At 36.8% G+C, this 19,623-nt stretch overlaps 1 protein-coding gene across 2 annotated transcripts in view; it reads right to left on the minus strand.

The window, feature by feature from the left end:
* Positions 1–2,459: 2,459 nt before the first annotated feature.
* Positions 2,460–19,623, minus strand: part of LOC108716777 (androgen-induced gene 1 protein-like) — a 230,830-nt gene continuing 213,666 nt past the window's right edge. For both annotated transcript variants that reach the window (XM_018263223.2, XM_041562848.1), the window contains 3 exons: positions 16,505–16,620; positions 6,487–6,650; positions 2,460–3,119 (listed from right to left, as the gene is read on the minus strand). In XM_018263223.2, the coding sequence (XP_018118712.2) occupies positions 3,082–3,119; positions 6,487–6,650; positions 16,505–16,620 (318 nt within the window). In that variant the 3' untranslated portion in view covers positions 2,460–3,081. The remainder of the gene's footprint in view (positions 3,120–6,486; positions 6,651–16,504; positions 16,621–19,623) is intronic.

Here is a 19,623-nt window from a genome sequence, read left to right on the forward strand (position 1 = left end):
GGGATACTGTTAGAGAATAAAATAAAAGGCATCTTAATAATGTATGGATAGGTAGGATTCATAATACAGTTCTTTACAAAATGACAACTTCCTGCTTACCTCCTGCAGCTGATTCTGTAAAGAATGGGATTTATTCCTCAGCATCTGGAGCATAACATTTTCTATCCTAGGTGCAACTGATCTGTGGGATTCTATCATTCTTTTTAGAGCCTATTTAAAAGGCCACCTTCTACTTTTTCTGGGGCAGCCTTCCTGACATTTATATATGTTAGAATATATTAAATACAAATTTGAAAGAGTAAATGAACTGAATTCACACATGTAAAAATGTCTGTGTACACAACACTGCATGAAAATATGCTAGTGTTAATTAAACATGACACTTGGGGGCAAATTCATCAAGGGTCGAATATCGAGGGTTAATTAACCCTCGATATTTGACTGGGGAATGAAAATCCTTCGACTTCGAATATCAAAGTCAAAGGATTTTGAGCGAATACTTAGATCGAACGATCAAAGGAATAATCCTTCGATCGAATGATAAAATCCTTCGAATCCAACGATCGAAGGATTATCCTTCGACCAAAAAAAGTTAGGCAAGTCTATGGGGACCTTCCCCATAGCCTAACATTGAGCTCGGTAGCTTTTAGGTGGCGAACTAGGGGGTCGAAGTTTTTTCTCAAAGAGACAGTACTTCGACTATCGAATAGTCGAACGATTTTTAGTTCGAATCCTTCGATTCGAAGTCGTATTCGATGGTCGAAGTAGCCCATTCGATGGTCAAAGTAGCCAAAAAAACACTTCGAAATTTGAAGTTTTATTTCTTCTATTCCTTCACTCAACTTAATGAATGGGCCCCTTAGTTGCCAGCATTATAATTTTTGAACACTAAGGGGCCCATTTATGAACCTTCAGATTTTTTTGGTCAAGGTTTTTAGGGGCCAATCTTTTTCTTTCTTCTTTTTTTTAGTGGAAAAATAAAAATAATTTTTTAGAGATTTATTATACCCCAAATCTGCTAAAATTCCAAGTCAGAAAATACTCCATCTCAAATCTGTCAAGGTCATGTAGAACTCAATGGCAGATGCCCCTGAAGTTGTTTCTTGACATTGTGATCTGCGCTGGATAATCCGATAAAGTCTGGGTTTTCATCTGATAATCCGAAAGTCATATTTTCGCAGCAAAAATTCTATAAAATTGAGTTTTTGGAGAATGGATCATATGATACGAATTGACACTTGATCTTGTTGAGCCGTTTTACCGATCTGATTTTTTCTAGAAAATTGTTTACCATCTCAAACCTGTCAAGGTCATGTAGAAGTCAATGGCAGATATCTCTGATGCTGTTCCTTGACATCGTGATCTGTGCTGGATTATCCAGAAAAGTTGGGGTTTTCATCTGATAATTCCGAAAAAGTTAAATTTTCTCAGGGAAAATTCAATAAAATCGAGTTTTTAGAGCGTTAATTGTACGATATAAATTGACACTATACTTTGTAGTGACGTTTTAACTCTCCAATTTTTTGCAGAAAAATTATTGATAAAAGAGTTCAGTTTGTGGAAGGGAGTTTGGTCTGCTTTGTCTTCATAAAAAAATTAGATTCATTTGAGTTTTAGTAAATAAGCAAACAGTATTCTCGTCACTATCGGCGCTGATCCAGGACACGGCACACAGACAACGGCATCAATGCAAAAAGGTTGGCTTTATTTGAACACACACATGCGGTTGTGGATTACAGCGGTGGAAGGCTGTCTGACTTACGCGTTTCTTGCCGGATCACCCGGCACTTCCTCAGAGTCTCTGAGGAAGTGCCGGGTGATCCGGCAAGAAACGCGTAAGTCAGACAGCCTTCCACCGCTGTAATCCACAACCGCATGTGTGTGTTCAAATAAAGCCAACCTTTTTGCATTGATGCCGTTGTCTGTGTGCCGTGTCCTGGATCAGCGCCGATAGTGACGAGAATACTGTTTGCTCTACACTGAATACCGGCAGGAAGTGGCCGGCGTCTCGCACGGGCTGCGACCGGGAAAACACAGCGCTACTGGGTGAGCTCCGATGCGGATCGCATCATTCTTTGTATTATTTTTAGTAAATAAGCCCCTATGTTCAGACCACTTCATACTTCATACTACATATGTAGTATTATAATTAGTTGGGTCTTATGTGAAATGCAAACTATGCTTCATTATATGCTGGGCCTACTTCGACATCCTTTTGTTATAGGGAAGTATTTCTGTTAAATATGTATGGTCTGTATTCAACAGAACTCGTATATACTATCTATGCAAGCTAAAATTAATAACAATAATCTAATCAAATATAATAATCTAATCAACTATCTGTCAGATGTGTAAATTTACTTTTAAGATGTTCCTTGTAGCAAATATTCTCTCCGATGCAAAAGTTACGTGAATACAAACAGAAAACATGCATACCCACTGAACATTTGAAAAAAAAGTGGTATTACAAAGTGTTTTATTTTACACTGCACTTTACCCCATTATTCTCCATTTTACACCACATTCAACCTCAATAAGCCATTGAAGTCAATAAATAATCAAGGTCCCAGGAAAATTCCAGTTTATGTAGTTGCATAAAATATTGTTATTAAGAGTCATTTTTACATGCCATATTTCAAACGGCCTTTACTTTTTACATTGGGTTTTACATTGGACTTTGCATATATCTAAATATGCTTTGGATGGATTTAAATGTCTATCATTCGGATGCCGATGTGTGCTATATTTGATTGGCATTTCATTTACATAGCTTTATAAATAGGAACCCACATGTTATTATTACTGACACATAGGCCTGGCTATAAAAAAAAAAAAACATAAAAAGCTTGTGAGACCTTGGGTCGGGGGTCTTAGCATCAGAACGTTGTATGGGTGAAGAAATAAAGCAGCACCCAGCACCATTAAGATGTGATACTCTCTATGCTGTTTCTTTGTATTAAAGGGCTGAGCAGTACGGTTTGAAAATAAATCTTCTTAATTTTGTAATAGATAAGATGTACACTTTTGGCCTTTCAAGTTCTTGAGGTTAGCAGAGTTTCTTTATGTTTACAATTACATGCTTCAGTCCATCTTTGGTCCTTTATCTCTTAGTTCATCACCTAAAAGACACAGATATATAACTATAAAACATATATATTTTGCCGTAGGTTACTTACATCTTATTATTGTGAAAGTGAAACACAGCTTACTGTAGTTGTCCCAAAACATTTCTGTGTACTTCATTTAGGCTGGTCTTTATTATATGGCAATGCAGATTGTTCCTGTAGACTGGTTCAGTAAAGCCTATGTATAAGGTACTTTACTTATACTGTATATATTTTGGTTGCCCTTAAACCTTACTAAAAGAGTCAATATCATGAGTATTTTTCATGCTAAATAAAGGAGTTGCTGCAGTGAATATTCAATTGCATCTTTTCTTTGTTAGGTACTATCAGTCCTATTATTAGATTTGTTAAACCCATTTAACAATATATGGACCTGGATTAAATATTAATCGAATATTAAGATATCGTTTGGCAGAGCCAGTGCTTCTTAAAAAAAGTCTTGTGTAATCCCTGGTAAAGCCATTTTGCACAACCCTTGGGAATGGCTCCAGTCTTTCAATATATGTTTTTAAAAGCCTAATACCATTTGTGTGGCAAGATATTGTTGAACTTAGAGGAGCATTGAACTGAAGGAAAAATATACCCTAATGGCAGTTCCATTCAAACCTCAACAAGTATAATTACCATTCCAGATGCAAGCCTGCAACAGGATATTTCATGTGTCTAGCAAGTTCAAACAACCTAGCTAATATAATAGGCCACTCTTTGGGTTCTAATTAAATATGAATATGCTATAGATTGTGCTATATCTGGTAACTCTGGTGTCACTCTTGATTGCATAAGGGCCCATTCTAATTTGGAAACTAAAAGGTTTGTTTATGTGTTGCTAAAAAAACAAGACAATTGTGTATAGCCTCCATGAAAGCTATAGTATCCTTGCATCAGACTGAACTAATATAGTGCGGAAAATCCAAGTGAGCACTATTTCCTCCTTGCCCTTTCTGAGATTTGGTGCATAATGTTTAACTGGTACTGTATATGCATGTATTGCTGTTGTTAGTACTTTGAAAAATAACTATTGGATGCCACATGGGAATATACATTTGCAAACTGCTATTATCATTAAAGTACTGTTGTTATCGTGAACAATATCTGATTCTAGTATATAATGTAATGGCAAACTATTACATTATGTACTGGACTTTTCATCATCATCATTTATTTATATAGTGCCGACAAGTTACGAGGTTTTTTTACCTTAGTTATAACAACAGGGAATACACGGTGGATAACAAACAAGGGTTACAGAGTAGGGATTAGAGGGCCCTACAAATTAGAGTTTACAAAGTAAAGGTTAGGGTATAATTGAGACATTAGGATTTTAGAAGCAATTTGTGATTTTTGATACAGCAATGATTGACTAAGGTACATCATCTTTAAACAGGTGGGTCTTTAAGGAGCCCTTGAAAGTTTGGAAAGAAGGAGAAAGTCTGACAGCTTGGGGCAGAGAGTTCCAGAGAAAAGCAGAAGCCTGAGAGAAGTCTTGTAGATGAGAATGGGCAGAAGTGTTGAGGAGAAGCGAGGCGAAGATCAGAAGCAGAGCGAAGGTTGTGTGAAATAGAGTATTTGGAGATCAGAGATAAAATATAGGGAGGGGCTTCATCAGTGTTGGATTGGCCCACCGGGATACCAGGAAAAGTCCCGGTGGGCAAAGGTGTCAGTGGGCCCTTATGCTGCTAAACATTTGGCATATTTCATGGCCATTTCCAAATTCTATGAGAACTATGAGAGGCTAAATAGATGGAATAATAGATTATAGTATGTAGAAGAAAGAGACTAGGAGAATAGAGGTTGAACGAGGAGAGGAAGAATAATAGTACTAAGAGTCAGCTCCTGGTCTAAGATTAATTGGTGGGCCCTAGTCAAAGCATTTTGGGTGGGCCCCTGGTGTCCCAGTCCGACACTGGGCTTAATTATTAAGGGCCTTGAAAGTGAGTGTTGGTAATTTGAATTTGATTCTAGAGGAAATTGGGAGCCAGTGAAGGGACATGCATATGGGGGCAGCTGATGTCTAGTGGCTGCATTTAGAACAGATTGGAGTTATGAAAAGTGACTTGTTGGAATACCTGCGAGGAGTAAGTTGCAGTAATCAAGCCGGGAGATACTGAGAGAATCAGTGTTTTAGTTGATTCTGAACTGAGATATGGTCGTATTCGGGCAATGTCGCAATGTTGAATGCGACAAGATTTTGCAAGTGTTAGAATGTGTGGTGAAAAAGACAGATGCGAGTCTAGGGTAACTTCTAGGCAGTGTGCCTGTGTGGTGGAATGAAAGCTGTTTACTGTGAGTGATATCTGAGGGACAGGGAAAGATTTTGGAGGAAATATAAAGAGTTCTGTTTTTGAAAGGTTTAGTTTCAGGTGGCGCTGTGACATCCAGGAGGAGACAGCAGAGAGACAGTCTGTAACTTGGGAAAGGACAGATAAATGTTTACTTTTATTGAATTACCATGTGGCACATACATTTTTACAAATGTTTAATAATAAATATATACAAATGTATAGTACATCATAGTGGAATGGAAAACTGAACCTGGTTAGGGTGAGAAGGACTAAAAGGAGCCAAAAAGCCCTTCACAAGCAATTACATGTAAAGTGAAGCCTTCTGAAATCAGAAGGTATATACTTGTCTTGTTGTGATCCAATAAGGCAAGACTGAAACAAGATAGAGCAATCGCACACCCTCAGTAGTCCTTGGCGATTGTAGCTTGGTGCTCAGTATAAGAGGACACGGCAGCCTCCCAAATATATCAGGAAAAGGAAATACTGGCACACAGAGCATTTGCAGCAGGTAAACCTTGCTTTAATTCAAAAAGTGCGGAATGTGCAACGTTTCGGGGTCACGCCCCTTTCTTGAGAAAGGGGCGTGACCCCAAAACGTTGCACTTTTTGAATTAAAGCAAGGTTTACTTGTTGCAAACGCTCTGTGTGCCAGTATTTCCTTTTCCCAATAAGGCAAGAGTCACTATGCCTCCATGTTCAACCTGAGCTCAATGAACAGGGCTTGTGCTGGATATATGTTTTGTCTATCTTGAAGGATCTCCATGATCATTAATGATTAAAAGAGTATACAAATTTAAGTTTTGCACAAACCCTATATATTGAACACATGTTGAACAAGGGGTTATAGTGCCTCTTTAATCTCTTTTGTAAAACTGGTTTATTCTGTTGTCTGGGTATTCTAGGCCTTGAACCTGATTACATTAACAAGTAAGCTATTGCCATATAGTACTGATACTGTATATACTGAATGCCCAGTACATTCATAATTATTTTACTGATATACTGTTCAATGTTTACTTCTATAATTATCAAAGTTAAAAGTCTGCAAGTAGAAACAGATCCTTATCTGAATAACTTACTTTTTTCTGCTTCCCAAATGTAGCTATTCAGTTTCTCTCCCAGAATATAAAACATGTTAATAATAACAGTCACTATGATAAAGAAGACTATTTTTGCCCCTGGACTGATGTACTCCAGAAGGGGGTATACCCACATTCCTGTAATATGGTGAACCCAACACATCCTGAAAAAAAGCACAAGGAGATAGACGTTATTTGTTGCATTAAATATGTGAAAAGACACGTTTTTGGACTTAAATGCCTTGAAATAGACTATTTAAATGCAAAGAATGTGGAGAATCTTAATGGGGAAATTCACTACTAAGTAGCCCATGGAGACTACAAAACCCCTATCTGCAGTGGTAACAGAGGAAAAATAATATTTATTTTGTGGTAAAGGCTGCTCAGACCAGGACATACTATAGATTTACAAGGAAGAGTAATTAGAGCAACTTAAATTTGCATAAAATGTCAAGAAATAATTAATAAAACATTTAGACCCCCCCCCCAGCATTTAGGATAGTTGATAATACATTACACCATTAAATAACTATGACTGAAAACATATTTGTAATTCTATAGACTCCTTTTTATTGCAAAAGATGCAGACATATCTGATGAACTGCACACGACCCAGATTGCTATATTGTGACCCAGGCAATGTGCAGATCAGGAATGCCCTGGCTGAATCTTCATTTTGTGTTAGCTTGGCTGACCAGAAGTCCTCTGACCTGTGCTAAAGCAACCTTAGCTCAAAAAATTAAGGCTTTTGAAACCATTGCTCTGTTATAACCTTTTATTACCATTCACTCCTTTAGCTAACCCCAACTAACTTACGGTGTCTGCAATCTGGGGTGTCAGTCAGGCACATAGTTTGTGAACCAATTAGTTAGAGAAAGACTAAATATATTATTGAATTCAGAAATAAAATTCAAAAGAAAAAAATGAATTAGAATACATTTTTTTAAAAATTCATCAATGCTAAAAGTTTCCTTCAAATTTATGCAGTTCATCATTGTTCTTTTTCCATTTCTCCATGCCTTAGCTGTTGTGTCAAGAATTGCAAAAATTGAATATTCTTTAGCATATAGGGGTGCATATTTATAAAACTCTGTAAACAAATTTCCCATTTTATTGCACTGGTATACTGTATCTTATGAAACCATACACTGTGTTTGGCAAAGCAAGTGCCGTCTTCAAAAAAAAAAAAAAAACTTTTTAAAAACTGTCACCTCTGCCTCAAAATAAGGGAGTAAGTAAACTGAACTAGAAGTATATATTATATATATTGTAGCGATTACAGGTAGTTGGACAGTGGTCTCACTGAGGAATCGACCTTTGTGTACACTTCCAGACACTTCAAAACAGAGGCACAGACCGTTCAATTGAGCATAACTGCCCAGTTTATTTGAAGCTTTTTGCAGAGAGAGACAAAATACATAAAACAAAAAAAAACCTAAGCCTGTCCGGCTATAACTAATACAAAGGTGCTTTCCCTTACTAACCCAGGACAAGGGCCTTCCGCCCCAATCCCTTTCAAAGCAAAATGCACAAATACGTTTCTCCACACTTACATGGCAGATATATATAAAATCCAACATATGTTATGCACCAAATGCATAAAAATTCAAATTGGAAGTTTATGTTAGGGTTCAGATCAGAATATTGCGGTGAGTCACTCCGCATTTTTAATGATATATAGTATCCAGCCAGATCGCACTCCTTAGATTAAAACATAGCATTATTAATTCATATAAAAATTCATAGGAAGTACAGCAATTATCTGCACAGAGTCCAAATGTTATCGCAACATATCAACACTCACGCGACGTTTCGGGAATGTCTTTTCCCTTTTTCAAGCGTGTTACATGTGCAGGAACGTCACAGACTCAATGTTCCAGTTCGTGTCACAACGCAGTGGAAGAGACGCATCAGATCACTATGATGATGCGTCCTCTTGTGAGGGACAATATTGTATATTATTTTAACAGTTATATTATACAATAAATTTTAATTTGACACGCACAGCACATCATTCTTTTGAACAGCAAAAACATGTGCAGAGTGTGCAAGGAAAAAATGAAATGTGCTTCACCTGTAGGCTGCATTATTATCCCTTACTTTGCAGTACAATACATGGTAGGATATCACAGGCCAGGCAATTGTAGCAAATTACAAAAGAAAAAAAAACCCTTTTCTTTCTCACATTAACACTATGGCCAGTCTGTTGTATCCATATCTTTAAAATATTTTCAGGTAACATACTGTACTTGAGATATTTGAATCAGCCCAATATGACTCAGTTTCACGGCTAGTGATTTATTTATGTTTTCTGGGTTTGTTTCTAGGAATTCAATACTGGTTTATAAAACTGAATGAATTCAGCTTTGGCAGACTTCTTCCACAGGGGTTTGGAATGAGATATTCATGTTGCAAAAGACTTTTCCAGACTTTGATAATTCTGATTTGATTTTCTATTGCAATACAATTTAAAAAAAAAAAAAAAGCTAGAATTTCTGTGGGTAACAGATGCAACTCTTATTAGCTCATGTTTTATCACTTAATTCAAATTGAATACTTTTGCCAGGAATGTGAACCACACAAATGCTTTATGTTCTAATCTATAAATTTTCTAAAACGACTTTAAAAAGGAAGGTACTAGGAAAGATTATAGTGGTAGAAAAAAATATTATTTAGAAATCAAATATATAAAATAACTAAAGGTGCCTTCTTTGTCCCACCATATCTTTGTATGTTTAGTTATTCTTTTAATAACACATGTAGTTTCATAACACAGTAGGTCCATCAAGTTGAACCTTTTTATCACTGCCTTATTGCTAGTTGATTCAGACTCCAAGATGGCAATCTACGTAAATTACAAGTACCACAGTAAATTTCAGTAACTTTGTATTTGCTCATTTTCAAAAAGGCTTTCAAACTATTGTATCTGCCAGTACAACTGCTTTATGAGAGCTTAAGAACATGGTCAAGAACAGGTTGAGGACAAACCCCAACAAACAGGGTCAAGTGGGACACCGGGAAAAAACCCGGTGGGCCCTGGGCCACATGGGCCCCAGTTGGCCCAGACCTGTTCCCCGGCTACATTATTTAACAAAAAGCTTGAACAGAATAGTTCGTGATTTATTGCAGGAGAAAAGTCAGGAGCCAGTGAAAATTACATTGTTCCATTCACTTCCAATGAGGCTGAAAATCTCCAGTCTTAATAAACTGGAAAAATAAATAAATTTGCAGTTCCCATTAACTTCTAAAGAAACCCGCCATCTTTTAGTCGGCTTTACTTTACTATTGAATTGAGAAACAAATCTGCCCCTAATTGTAAAAAAACTCAATTCCACCTTTAAATACAGGACAATACCTTACTGGCCCTTCATGCTCCTTAAAAGTCAATGGGAATTGTGTTTTAGCAACTTCAACAGCCTCATTGAATATGAATGGACGAACGTGATTCTTGCTTGTTTGCAAGTGTTCTCCTGCCAAAAAAACACTTTCCTTAAATCCTCAAACTTTAATCTAGTGACCGAGATAAAAGATCAGGGGGAAAAGTTATGCATGTCTTCGTCATCTTTTTTTTTTTTTTCGAACTCGAAAATTAATAAATCACTTTTCAAGTCTCACAGATAGCAATATGAATCTAGATGGACTTTAGAAACAAATGTAACCATGTGCATACTCTTAAATGCTACTAATTATAACATGTATCATTTTGCTCTTAGTCTGAATTGATTTTCTATTCCTTTAATGAAACCAAAAATACCCCACTATTCATACATAAATATTAGTATGATGCATTTACTTTAATATATTTGTAGCTGATAGGATGTCTGTGACAAACTTGCACCCTCTTAAAGTTGCAGGACAAAAGAAGGGAACAGACATGCATGTATAAATATTTTTATTTAGAAAAAGGTCTGAAATGCAATGTGATGAACCAGTTTGGCAAATTGAGACGCCATAAATGGAAATATTTTGTATTCTTTCCATCATATTTTGTCTCATGATATATTTTAGTACCCAGTTACTTGAAAAAAAGGTTCTCATGAAGTATTTCATCCAACTCTATGAAATATAACACACTAAAAAATATATTTATTTATTTAATATATATTTCCAAAGTAATATGAACCTACTCTGGATTTTAACCTTAAAGGGGAACTCCACAAAAAGATAACTTAAGCTTTTTGAAAAGTAAACACAATTTCGAGCAACTTTGCAATATATTATTAAAAAATATGCAAACTTTTCATGATTTGAAATGGTTTGGAACAATTCCCTAAGCCATGTCCCCATCTCTCCTTCTGATCTCTCTGACTACTTTGCTGAGCTGGCCGTTACTTTGTATCAGCAGCCATCTGTCCTTAGCCTGTATCCTCCAAACCTCACAATTCCCTGCACACATGATTTCAATAAGGAACAGAACATCACAGTGCAATGCATTGTGGGTTATGTAGTTCCTGCATGCTGTCTGTTAGCTGTGGGGAAGTTGTTACAATTTGTAACATCACTGTTTTAGTCCCTTCTTCCCTGCCATAATTCAAATGATGCAGAAAGAGAAGAACTGTTAACCAGCTGGATTGCAGCATAGAAAATGGCATTTATTCATACTTTTTGAAGAAACCGATAACCGTGATGGGTTTATTAGGGGTTTCTATGTTGTGTGGGCCTCTTTATCAAATTTTGGTTTGGAAACTGGAGTTCCCCTTTAGAATGCAATTCCCTCTTCAGTAGGAAACACACTGTGGTTTTTGTTCTCACTTTATGACCATAGATGAGTAAGACAACACTTTGTTCCTTGATGGTCTACAAATACAGTACATTTTATTCTTTATAAAATAATATTAATCATTTCTCATAAGATTTGCTGCCTAAGCCTCACTACACTATATGCTGAATAACATATTTAAGCCCGGCATTTTGCAGATGCCAATTATACCTCATTTTTTTGAATGAGGTATAAGGATTTGTGGTCAACAATTTGGAATGGTATTCATAGTCTGGAAAACTCAAAATCAAATACTGTTTTAAAATACATAATTGAACTATGATCCTGATCCCAATTTCCTTCTGTTCCTTCTGTCTAGCCAAATTTCCTTAGTGGAACTGCTTAGCAGAAGAATAAACATCAGTCCTGGATATACATTTAAGGAAACCATAAAACAAGGCCTGCTGATAGTGAGAGTACCTAGTAATGGACATGTCAAAATTAAATTGTATAATCAAGTTTGTCTCTGCAATACACAATGGTCTATCTCAGTGCTGTCCAATTTCTATGGTAGCGAGGGCCGGAATTTTTCTAATCTACATGGTGGAGGGCCGATAACGGAAGCCAGTGTTAGCCACTCCCTGTTTTAGACACCCACTTTAAACCACACCCATGTTACCGCAAGACCATGTCCATATTAATAGCATACCAAAAGCCCAAATGGTTGGTGTTCACTGCAGGGATCAGGGCCGGAACTAGGGGTAGGCAGAGTAGGTGGCTGTCTAGGACGCCATTATTGAGGGGTGCACTTTTAAGGGGATTTTTTTTAGTTTTTTATTTTTTTTCGTTTTTTCCAGTTGGGTGGAATCCATCTCCTTCACCTTCTCCCTCTTGCAAGTAATAGCGCCTTCTGTACATGGACGTGCATACACGCGTCAATGACATCACTGTAATGTTGGGTGACAGAGAGAAGTAGAGAGCTGGCGGCCTGCTTGCTCTCTTTATTTAAAAACCATCATGGTAATGAGGGAAATTGTAATGCAGGACAGGGGGGCACTGAAGCTCTTGCCTAGGGTGCCGAACTACCTTGTGCCTGGCCTAGCAAGGATGTCACTCATATGTGAAAAAAGCTAAGTCATATAAGACATACCCTTAAATCCATATGCCTGCTCCTCCCCTGTGTATAATACTGTACCCCAGCATATGATTAAACACCTTAGGGGCCACTAAAAATAATTTTCAATTGCTAACAAACCCCCAGAACAAATACCAAAGTATGACACACACAGGGAGCATATGGAAGGCAGAACAGAGCAGGAGACAGGAATCAGGACCAGTCTAATATGTACTACATACAGTGACACAGTGCTGGTGCCCCATTAGCATTTTGTATAAGGTGTGAACAATGTGGGCAGTTTTAGTCTGGGTCTCAGGTGTGAACAGTACAGGCTTTAGGGGTGTGAACAATAGAAATGTCACAAGTGTGAAAAATACAGGGGGATCACAGGTGTGAACAATACAGGGGATTTCAGTGTGAATTTGAGGTTTAAACAATGCAGGGGCCAGTTAATCTCTGTAGTGATACCTTTTAAATTTTACATATGGTAAGAAGACACAGCAGGCAGACTTTGATGTGGAGGGCCATATAAAGGGGGGTCGGCCCGCGGGCCGCCAGTTGGACAGCCCTGGTCTATCTGATAACACTGAATGCTTGAAGGGTGAACACATTTAAATTAACTTTTAGGGGCAGATTTATCAAAGATCAAAAAACTATAATTTCAAGATATTTCTGTGTACCTCGACACAGGAACAGTCCAAATTCGATCCCAATTTGAGAAAAAATTTGATTTTGCCCATTCGCCATCTTAAACCTGCCGAATTGCTGTTTTAGCCTATGGGGGACCTCCTAGAATCTACTGGTGGAAAAATCAAAGTTCTTTTTTTGGGAAAAACTTTGAATCAAATTCGATCAAAAAAACTTCGACTTAGTTTTAGTTGGTCTTTTTGGTCTTTTGGTCTTTTTGAATTCGAAAATTCGACCATTGATAAATATGCCCCTTAGTATGATGTAGAGAGTAATTTAGCAATTTGGTTTATTTGTGGTTATTTAGCAATTTGTTCAGCAGCTTTCCAATCTTGCTGCAGGGTCCAAATTACCCTAGCAAGCATGCACTGATTTGAATAGGAGAGGGCCTGAATAGAAAGATAAGCAATAAAAAGTAGCAAAAACAATACGTATGTAGCCTTATAGAACATTTGTTTTTACTGACCCCCATTTGGAACAAATCAGAATAAGGCAAACAACTCAAAAAGCTATACATCAGAAAAAATAAAGGCCAATTAAAAAGTTGCTTAAAATTATACATACTATGCTAAAAGTTAATATAAAGGTGAACCACCAACCATACAGTCAGAAATAATAATATATAATTGACTAACAGTTGTAAAACTGATTTTTTGGAATAAAGAACAATAGAGTTCAAAAATCACGAAAAATTTATGATTTTTTTGTTATTAAATAAGACAGAATGGGACAGAAGCTGCATTTAATGAATATAAACACTGTAATAAATTTTGTAAATCAGCAATCCGGAAGGCAAAGAAAGGAAATGAAGAGTTAATTATGATGGAGGTGAAAACTAACCCTAAAAAGTATTTTAAATATATTAATAGTAAAAAGATGCAGGTTGAGAGTGTTGCTGCATTAAATAATGGTACCAGTATGGTTGTAACAGATACAGAAAAGGCAAATGTGTTAAATCAGTTATTTTCTTCAGTATATACAATAGAGGAGTCTGAGTTCCCAGGCTCACTTTATAGCTGCACTAATGGCTCAGCTCAATCTAGTCAGTGGCTGACTCAGGATATGATTCATAAAGCTTTAATAAAAATTAATGTAAACAAGGCTCCAGGGCCTGATGGCATACATCCCCGGGTTCTGAGAGAGCTTAGTTCAGTTTTAGACCAGCCCCTATTTCTGATTTTCTCAGATTCACTTTCATCTGGTATGGTGCCTATGGATTGGAGAAAAGCTTATGTTATTCCAATATTTAAAAAGGGATTACGATCTCAGCCTGGCAATTATAGACCAGTAAGCTTGACATCTGTGGTGGGCAAATTATTTGAAGGCTTGTTAAGGGATCACATTCAAAATGTTGTCCTAGTGAATGGCATTATGAGCAGCAATCAGCATGGCTTTATGAAGGATAGGTCATATCAGACAAATTTGATTGCTTTTTATGATGAGGTAAGTAAGGTGCTGGACAGTGGGGGGCAGTAGGTGTGATCTATTTGGATTTTACCAAAGCGTTTGATACTGTGCCCCACAAACGAATGCTTTCTAAACTAAGGTCTGTTGGGCTTAATGAAGTCGCTTGCACATGGATAGGAAACTGGCTACAGGATTGGGTACAGAGGGTGGTTGTTAATGGTACATTCTCTACTTGGAGTAAGGTTCTTAGTGGGGTCCCCCAGGGCTCGGTATTAGGTCCAATTTTATTTAACTTGTTCATTAATAACTTAGGGGAGGGTATTGTAAGTAATGTATCAGTGTTTGCAGATGACACAAAACTATCTGTACAAAAGATGATGCGATCCGCATCGGAGCTCACCCAGTGTCGCTGTGTTCTCCTGGTCGCAGCCTGTGTGAGACGCCAGCCACTTCCCGCCGGCATTCAGTATAAGACACTCGGTATTCTCATCACGTTTGGCGCTGATCCAAATCTGGATCAGCGCCGAACGTGATGAGAATACCGAGTGTCTGACACAAAACTATCTAGCCCAATTAATTCCATCCAGGATGTGGCATCCTTGCAACACGATCTTGACAAACTGGCAATCTGGGCAGCTAAGTGGCAAATGAGATTCAATGTTGATAAATGTAATGTCATGCACCTGGGATGTAAAAATATCCAAGCCACTTACACCCTTAATGGGACTGCACTAGGCAAATACATTATGGAAAAGGACCTTGGAGTCCTTGTAGATGATAAACTTGGCTGTAGCAAGCAATGCCAGTCAGCAACATCAAGGGCAAATAAGGTCTTGAGCTTCATTAAAAGGGGCATAGAGTCACGGGAGGAGGGAGTCATTCTTCCACTGTATAGAGCACTTGTAAGGCCCCATCTAGAATATGCCGTTCAGTTTTGGTCTCCATCACTCAAACAGGACATTATTGTATTAGAGAGGGTACAGAGAAGGGCAACTAAGCTGGTAAAAGGTATGGAAAATCTTAGCTATGAGGAAAGACTGGCCAAATTGGGGATGTTCACGCTGGAGAAGAGTCGCTTAAGGGGTGATATGATAACTATGTATAAATATATAAGGGGATCATATAATAATCTCTCTATGCTTTATTTACCAGTAGGTCTTTCCAGCTGACACAAGGTCACCCATTCCGATTAGAAGAAAAGAGGTTCCGCCTAAATAGTCAAAGGGTTTTTTTACAGTGAGAACTGTGAAGATGTGGAATTCTCTCCCTGAATCAGTTGTGCAGGCTGATACATTAGATAGCTTTAAGAAGGGGTTGGATAGATTTTTAGCAAGTGAGGGAATACAGGGTTATGGGAGATAGCTCATAGTACAAGTTGATCCAGGGACTAGTCCAAATTGCCATTTTGGAGTCAGGAAGGAATTCTAAAAGGCAGATCTAAAAAAAAAAAAAAAGGTTGAACTTGATGGACGTGTGTCTATTTCCAACCTTACTTACTATGTTACTTTTAAAAAAAATCACAAATTTTTCAGAAATTTATTAAACCCTGAGGATGGAAAAGTCTGAATCTGAAAATCCGGCATCTCAGACCTGTTGAGGTTGCATATAAGTCAATGGGAGAAGTCCCAATGATTTTTTGATGTGCGCTGGGTTTCGTGCAATACCACAAAGTTTTTGGAGTTTTCAGGTGAAAATTCGGAAAAAAAATCGTGAAAATAGGATGAAAATATCGTGATAATCGGATTTTTACCCGCAAAGCAAATTTTTGGGAAAATTTAATAATAAATAAGCGTAAAAAAAAAAGAGTGGATTTGATCGGAGTTTGTAGCAGAAAATATTGAGATAAATTTGGACTTAAATAAAATAAATAACCCCTAGTATCAAGCAAAAAAAAAAAAAAAAGAGCCAACACCATCACTTTTCAGAATTGTGCACAATTAAAATATATTTGTCCAAAATAGATCATCTCCACAAGGCTGTGTGGAATAGGTTGATGTGTGGCAGTTTCAGTTGATAAAAACTATTTTCCACAGAGTTATTTTAAACATGTAGTTGTTGTTGTTTTTGAATATTGAGTTAACACAACATAAACAATGTAGATATCTTACCATAATATATAGCAGATGGAAAACGAACAGACTGTAGCAATGCCACAAGTCCTACTTGGATAGTGATGATGTGTAGTCCTCATCTCGATTAGAATGAAAGGCAAAACTGTGGTATGCTAGAAAATTAATAAAAATATTTAATTTGATATCAAAATCATTATCTTACCATGTCAGATATGTAATACACAGTGATTAGTATATAACAATTTTAAATGGTCACCATTTCTGATGAATTATATTATGAGACCTATTTATATCTGTGAACCGAAATGCTGAAAAATTAATAAAACAGAGCTCACAATTAAATAAATAAAATAAATAAAATGTGTTAGTGCCACTCATCAAGGCTTATTGTGAGCTTAGAGTTAGCAGTAATTGCACTATGGACCCTGTCACCATCCTAGAATGATGTAGCCATTACATGCAGGTAAGTTTAAATGAACATGGTTTTGTTTCAATAATAAAGTAATAATAAACTTGGCCAACATTCTCATGCATGCTGGGAATCACAATCATTAGTTCTAATCGTATTCATCAATTGAACATAGAACATCTGCACTTTAGTTAAAAATTTTAAAATGTATATTGTTCTGTTGTATATTTTGCTTTGCATTTTGTTATTAAGCCATATTTAAAATAAAATCCAAAGAACTGTAGTATACTGAACAATCATTTTAATTTGATTAAAGTGATTTTATATCACTAATTTATTTAATGTATTGCTGGAGTGGCCAAATCAAGAAAAATCTGCTTGTTTGGTGCCCTGGCCAAGTGAGCTGTTCATGAATGTTTTATACTGTGTTTTTAAATTCATTCTAAGAAATCCTTCAAATTATGGTTAGTGTTGTTGGAATTTTGAGTTGTTGCTACTAAACCAAAATATTGTTGTCAATGTAGTACTGAACTGAAAAGCATTAAAGGGGTTGTTTGTCTTTGAGTTAACTTTTAGTATGATGTAGAGAGTGATATTCGGAGACAGTTTACAATTGGTTTTCATTTTTATTATTTGTAGTATTTGTTATTTAGCTTTTTATTGAGCAGCTTTCCAGTTTGCAATTTCAGCAATCTGGTTGCTAAAGTCCAAATTACACTAGAAACCATGCACTGTGAAACCATAACTAAAAAAAAAAAACTATATATAAGAAAAAATAAAGGCCAATTGAAAAGTTGACCCACCAGCCATACACTCAGAAATACTAGAAAGCAAATAGTTTAAAAAAACTATAAAAATAACTATAAAAAAAATGAAGACCAATTGAAAGGTTGTTTAGAATTGGCCATTATATAACATACCAAAAGGTAACTTAAAGGTGAACCCCTTTTATTAGAAATTCTTGAAAGTTGTTGCATTCATTAGCAATTCCTGGGTGTAAGAAATCAATTTATTGTGTTGTTTCATGCTCAATATATTTCCAAACAAACAAAAAAACAAAAACACACAATTTATTTGAACCTTTGATTGACCCATTTTTGGGTCTTAATTAATATATCCTAATGTCTGTTATAGGCATACTGTATGTTGCAAAATATCTTGTATATTAGATCTTGTTTATCTCAAACAATAATAAAAAAATACCATCTCTTTATTCCTGGGTAGGTGTAATTTCTAATACTCAAGACCTCAGAAAAGTCATATTTGTTCTAAATAGCACAATTGGCAGGGCCAATCGGCTCCAATTTGGAAGTAGGGACCAAGGAAGAAGTGGAGAGACACTGAATCCATGCGAGGTATCCCAAAGTTAAGTTTGTAGTTGTATCCAGGCAAAGGGGTCGGCACAGGCAGCAAAGATTACGTAGTTAGGGAACAAAGCAGAGGTCAGGATCAGAATTCAATCCACAGATAATAGAGGCGCACCCAGGAATGTACAGAAGTAGAACCTATTTACATGCAATGGCTGAGTTTACTATAAGACCTGATAGTTTAGCGTATGTAGAAAGTGTATCGTACAGAAAAGGTAGAGATGTCATGGGCTTAGTTAGAGTTAAAATTGTCATCTGCGTAGAAAGCACTTTTATATTTGGTCTCCCCCACTGTCACCCCCGATAGCTCTAATAGCTTTTGCCAGTGGTTCAATTGCTAAGGTGAACCGCAGGGGAGACAGGGGGCATCCCTGCCTAGTGCCTCTCAATATCGGGAACTCTGTGGAGCTGAATCCCATGTAATTGACTCTTGCCCTAGGATGGTAGTATAGTGCTGAAATGATTTGCGAAAATGATGGAGGGAAATTAAAGATTTTTAGGACCTCAATAGAAAAGGCCACGAGATGGTGTCAAATGCCTTTTCCAAATCTAGGGAAAGAAGCATTGATGGTATTCCATTTGTTTTAGCTATATGAACTAGGTTGAGAATTCTGCATATGTTATCAGTAACCTGCCTCTTGGGGGATAAAGCCGGATTGATCTTTATGGATGAGGCACTTGATGAAGGTGTTTAACCTAGTAGCCATGATTTTGGCTACCAATTTTATGTCTATATTAAAGACGGAGATCGGGCGGAAATTTTTGCAGCAGGTGGTGTCTCTGTGTGTCTTGGGTATTACAGCTATCTGCGCTAATAAATCCTCCTGACCAAATTTGCTCTTGCCTTGTATTATGTCATTAAACATTGTAGTAAGCCAGGGGATCAGTTTTAAGGCAAAGATTTTAAAATATTTCCCTGAAAATCCGTCCGGGCCTGGAGATTTCCTTGTCTTTGTTTTATTGCAATCTGTACTTCCTCCGACAAGATTGGGTTGGACATTACTGTGATCTGTTGAGAGGTTAGAGAAGGTAACTGCAAATTTTGTAAGAAGCCTTTTAATGTTAGGATCTGAATGTTTGCTATAGAGTGTCTGGTTATAAGAAGCAAACTCCTCAGCGATTCGTTTGGGATTTGCTGTCAATGAGCCATCTTTTGTTTTGAGTTGGGTGAATGTGGACCTGTAAGATTTATTAGCGAGACGTTTAGCAATCATTGTGTCTGCTTTATTGGTCCATTGTAGTTTACTTATTTCTATTTCAGTTAGTTGTAAGTTAATTTCTGTCCTTAATTTATCTATTTATTTTCTAAGTCTGGAATTGTTGTGATTATGTATATACTGAGTTTCCGATCCTTGAAATGTTACCGTAAGTTTTTGCAT

This window comes from Xenopus laevis, chromosome 5L (assembly GCF_017654675.1).
Source record: "Xenopus laevis strain J_2021 chromosome 5L, Xenopus_laevis_v10.1, whole genome shotgun sequence".
Classification (NCBI taxonomy): Eukaryota; Metazoa; Chordata; class Amphibia; order Anura; family Pipidae; genus Xenopus; species Xenopus laevis.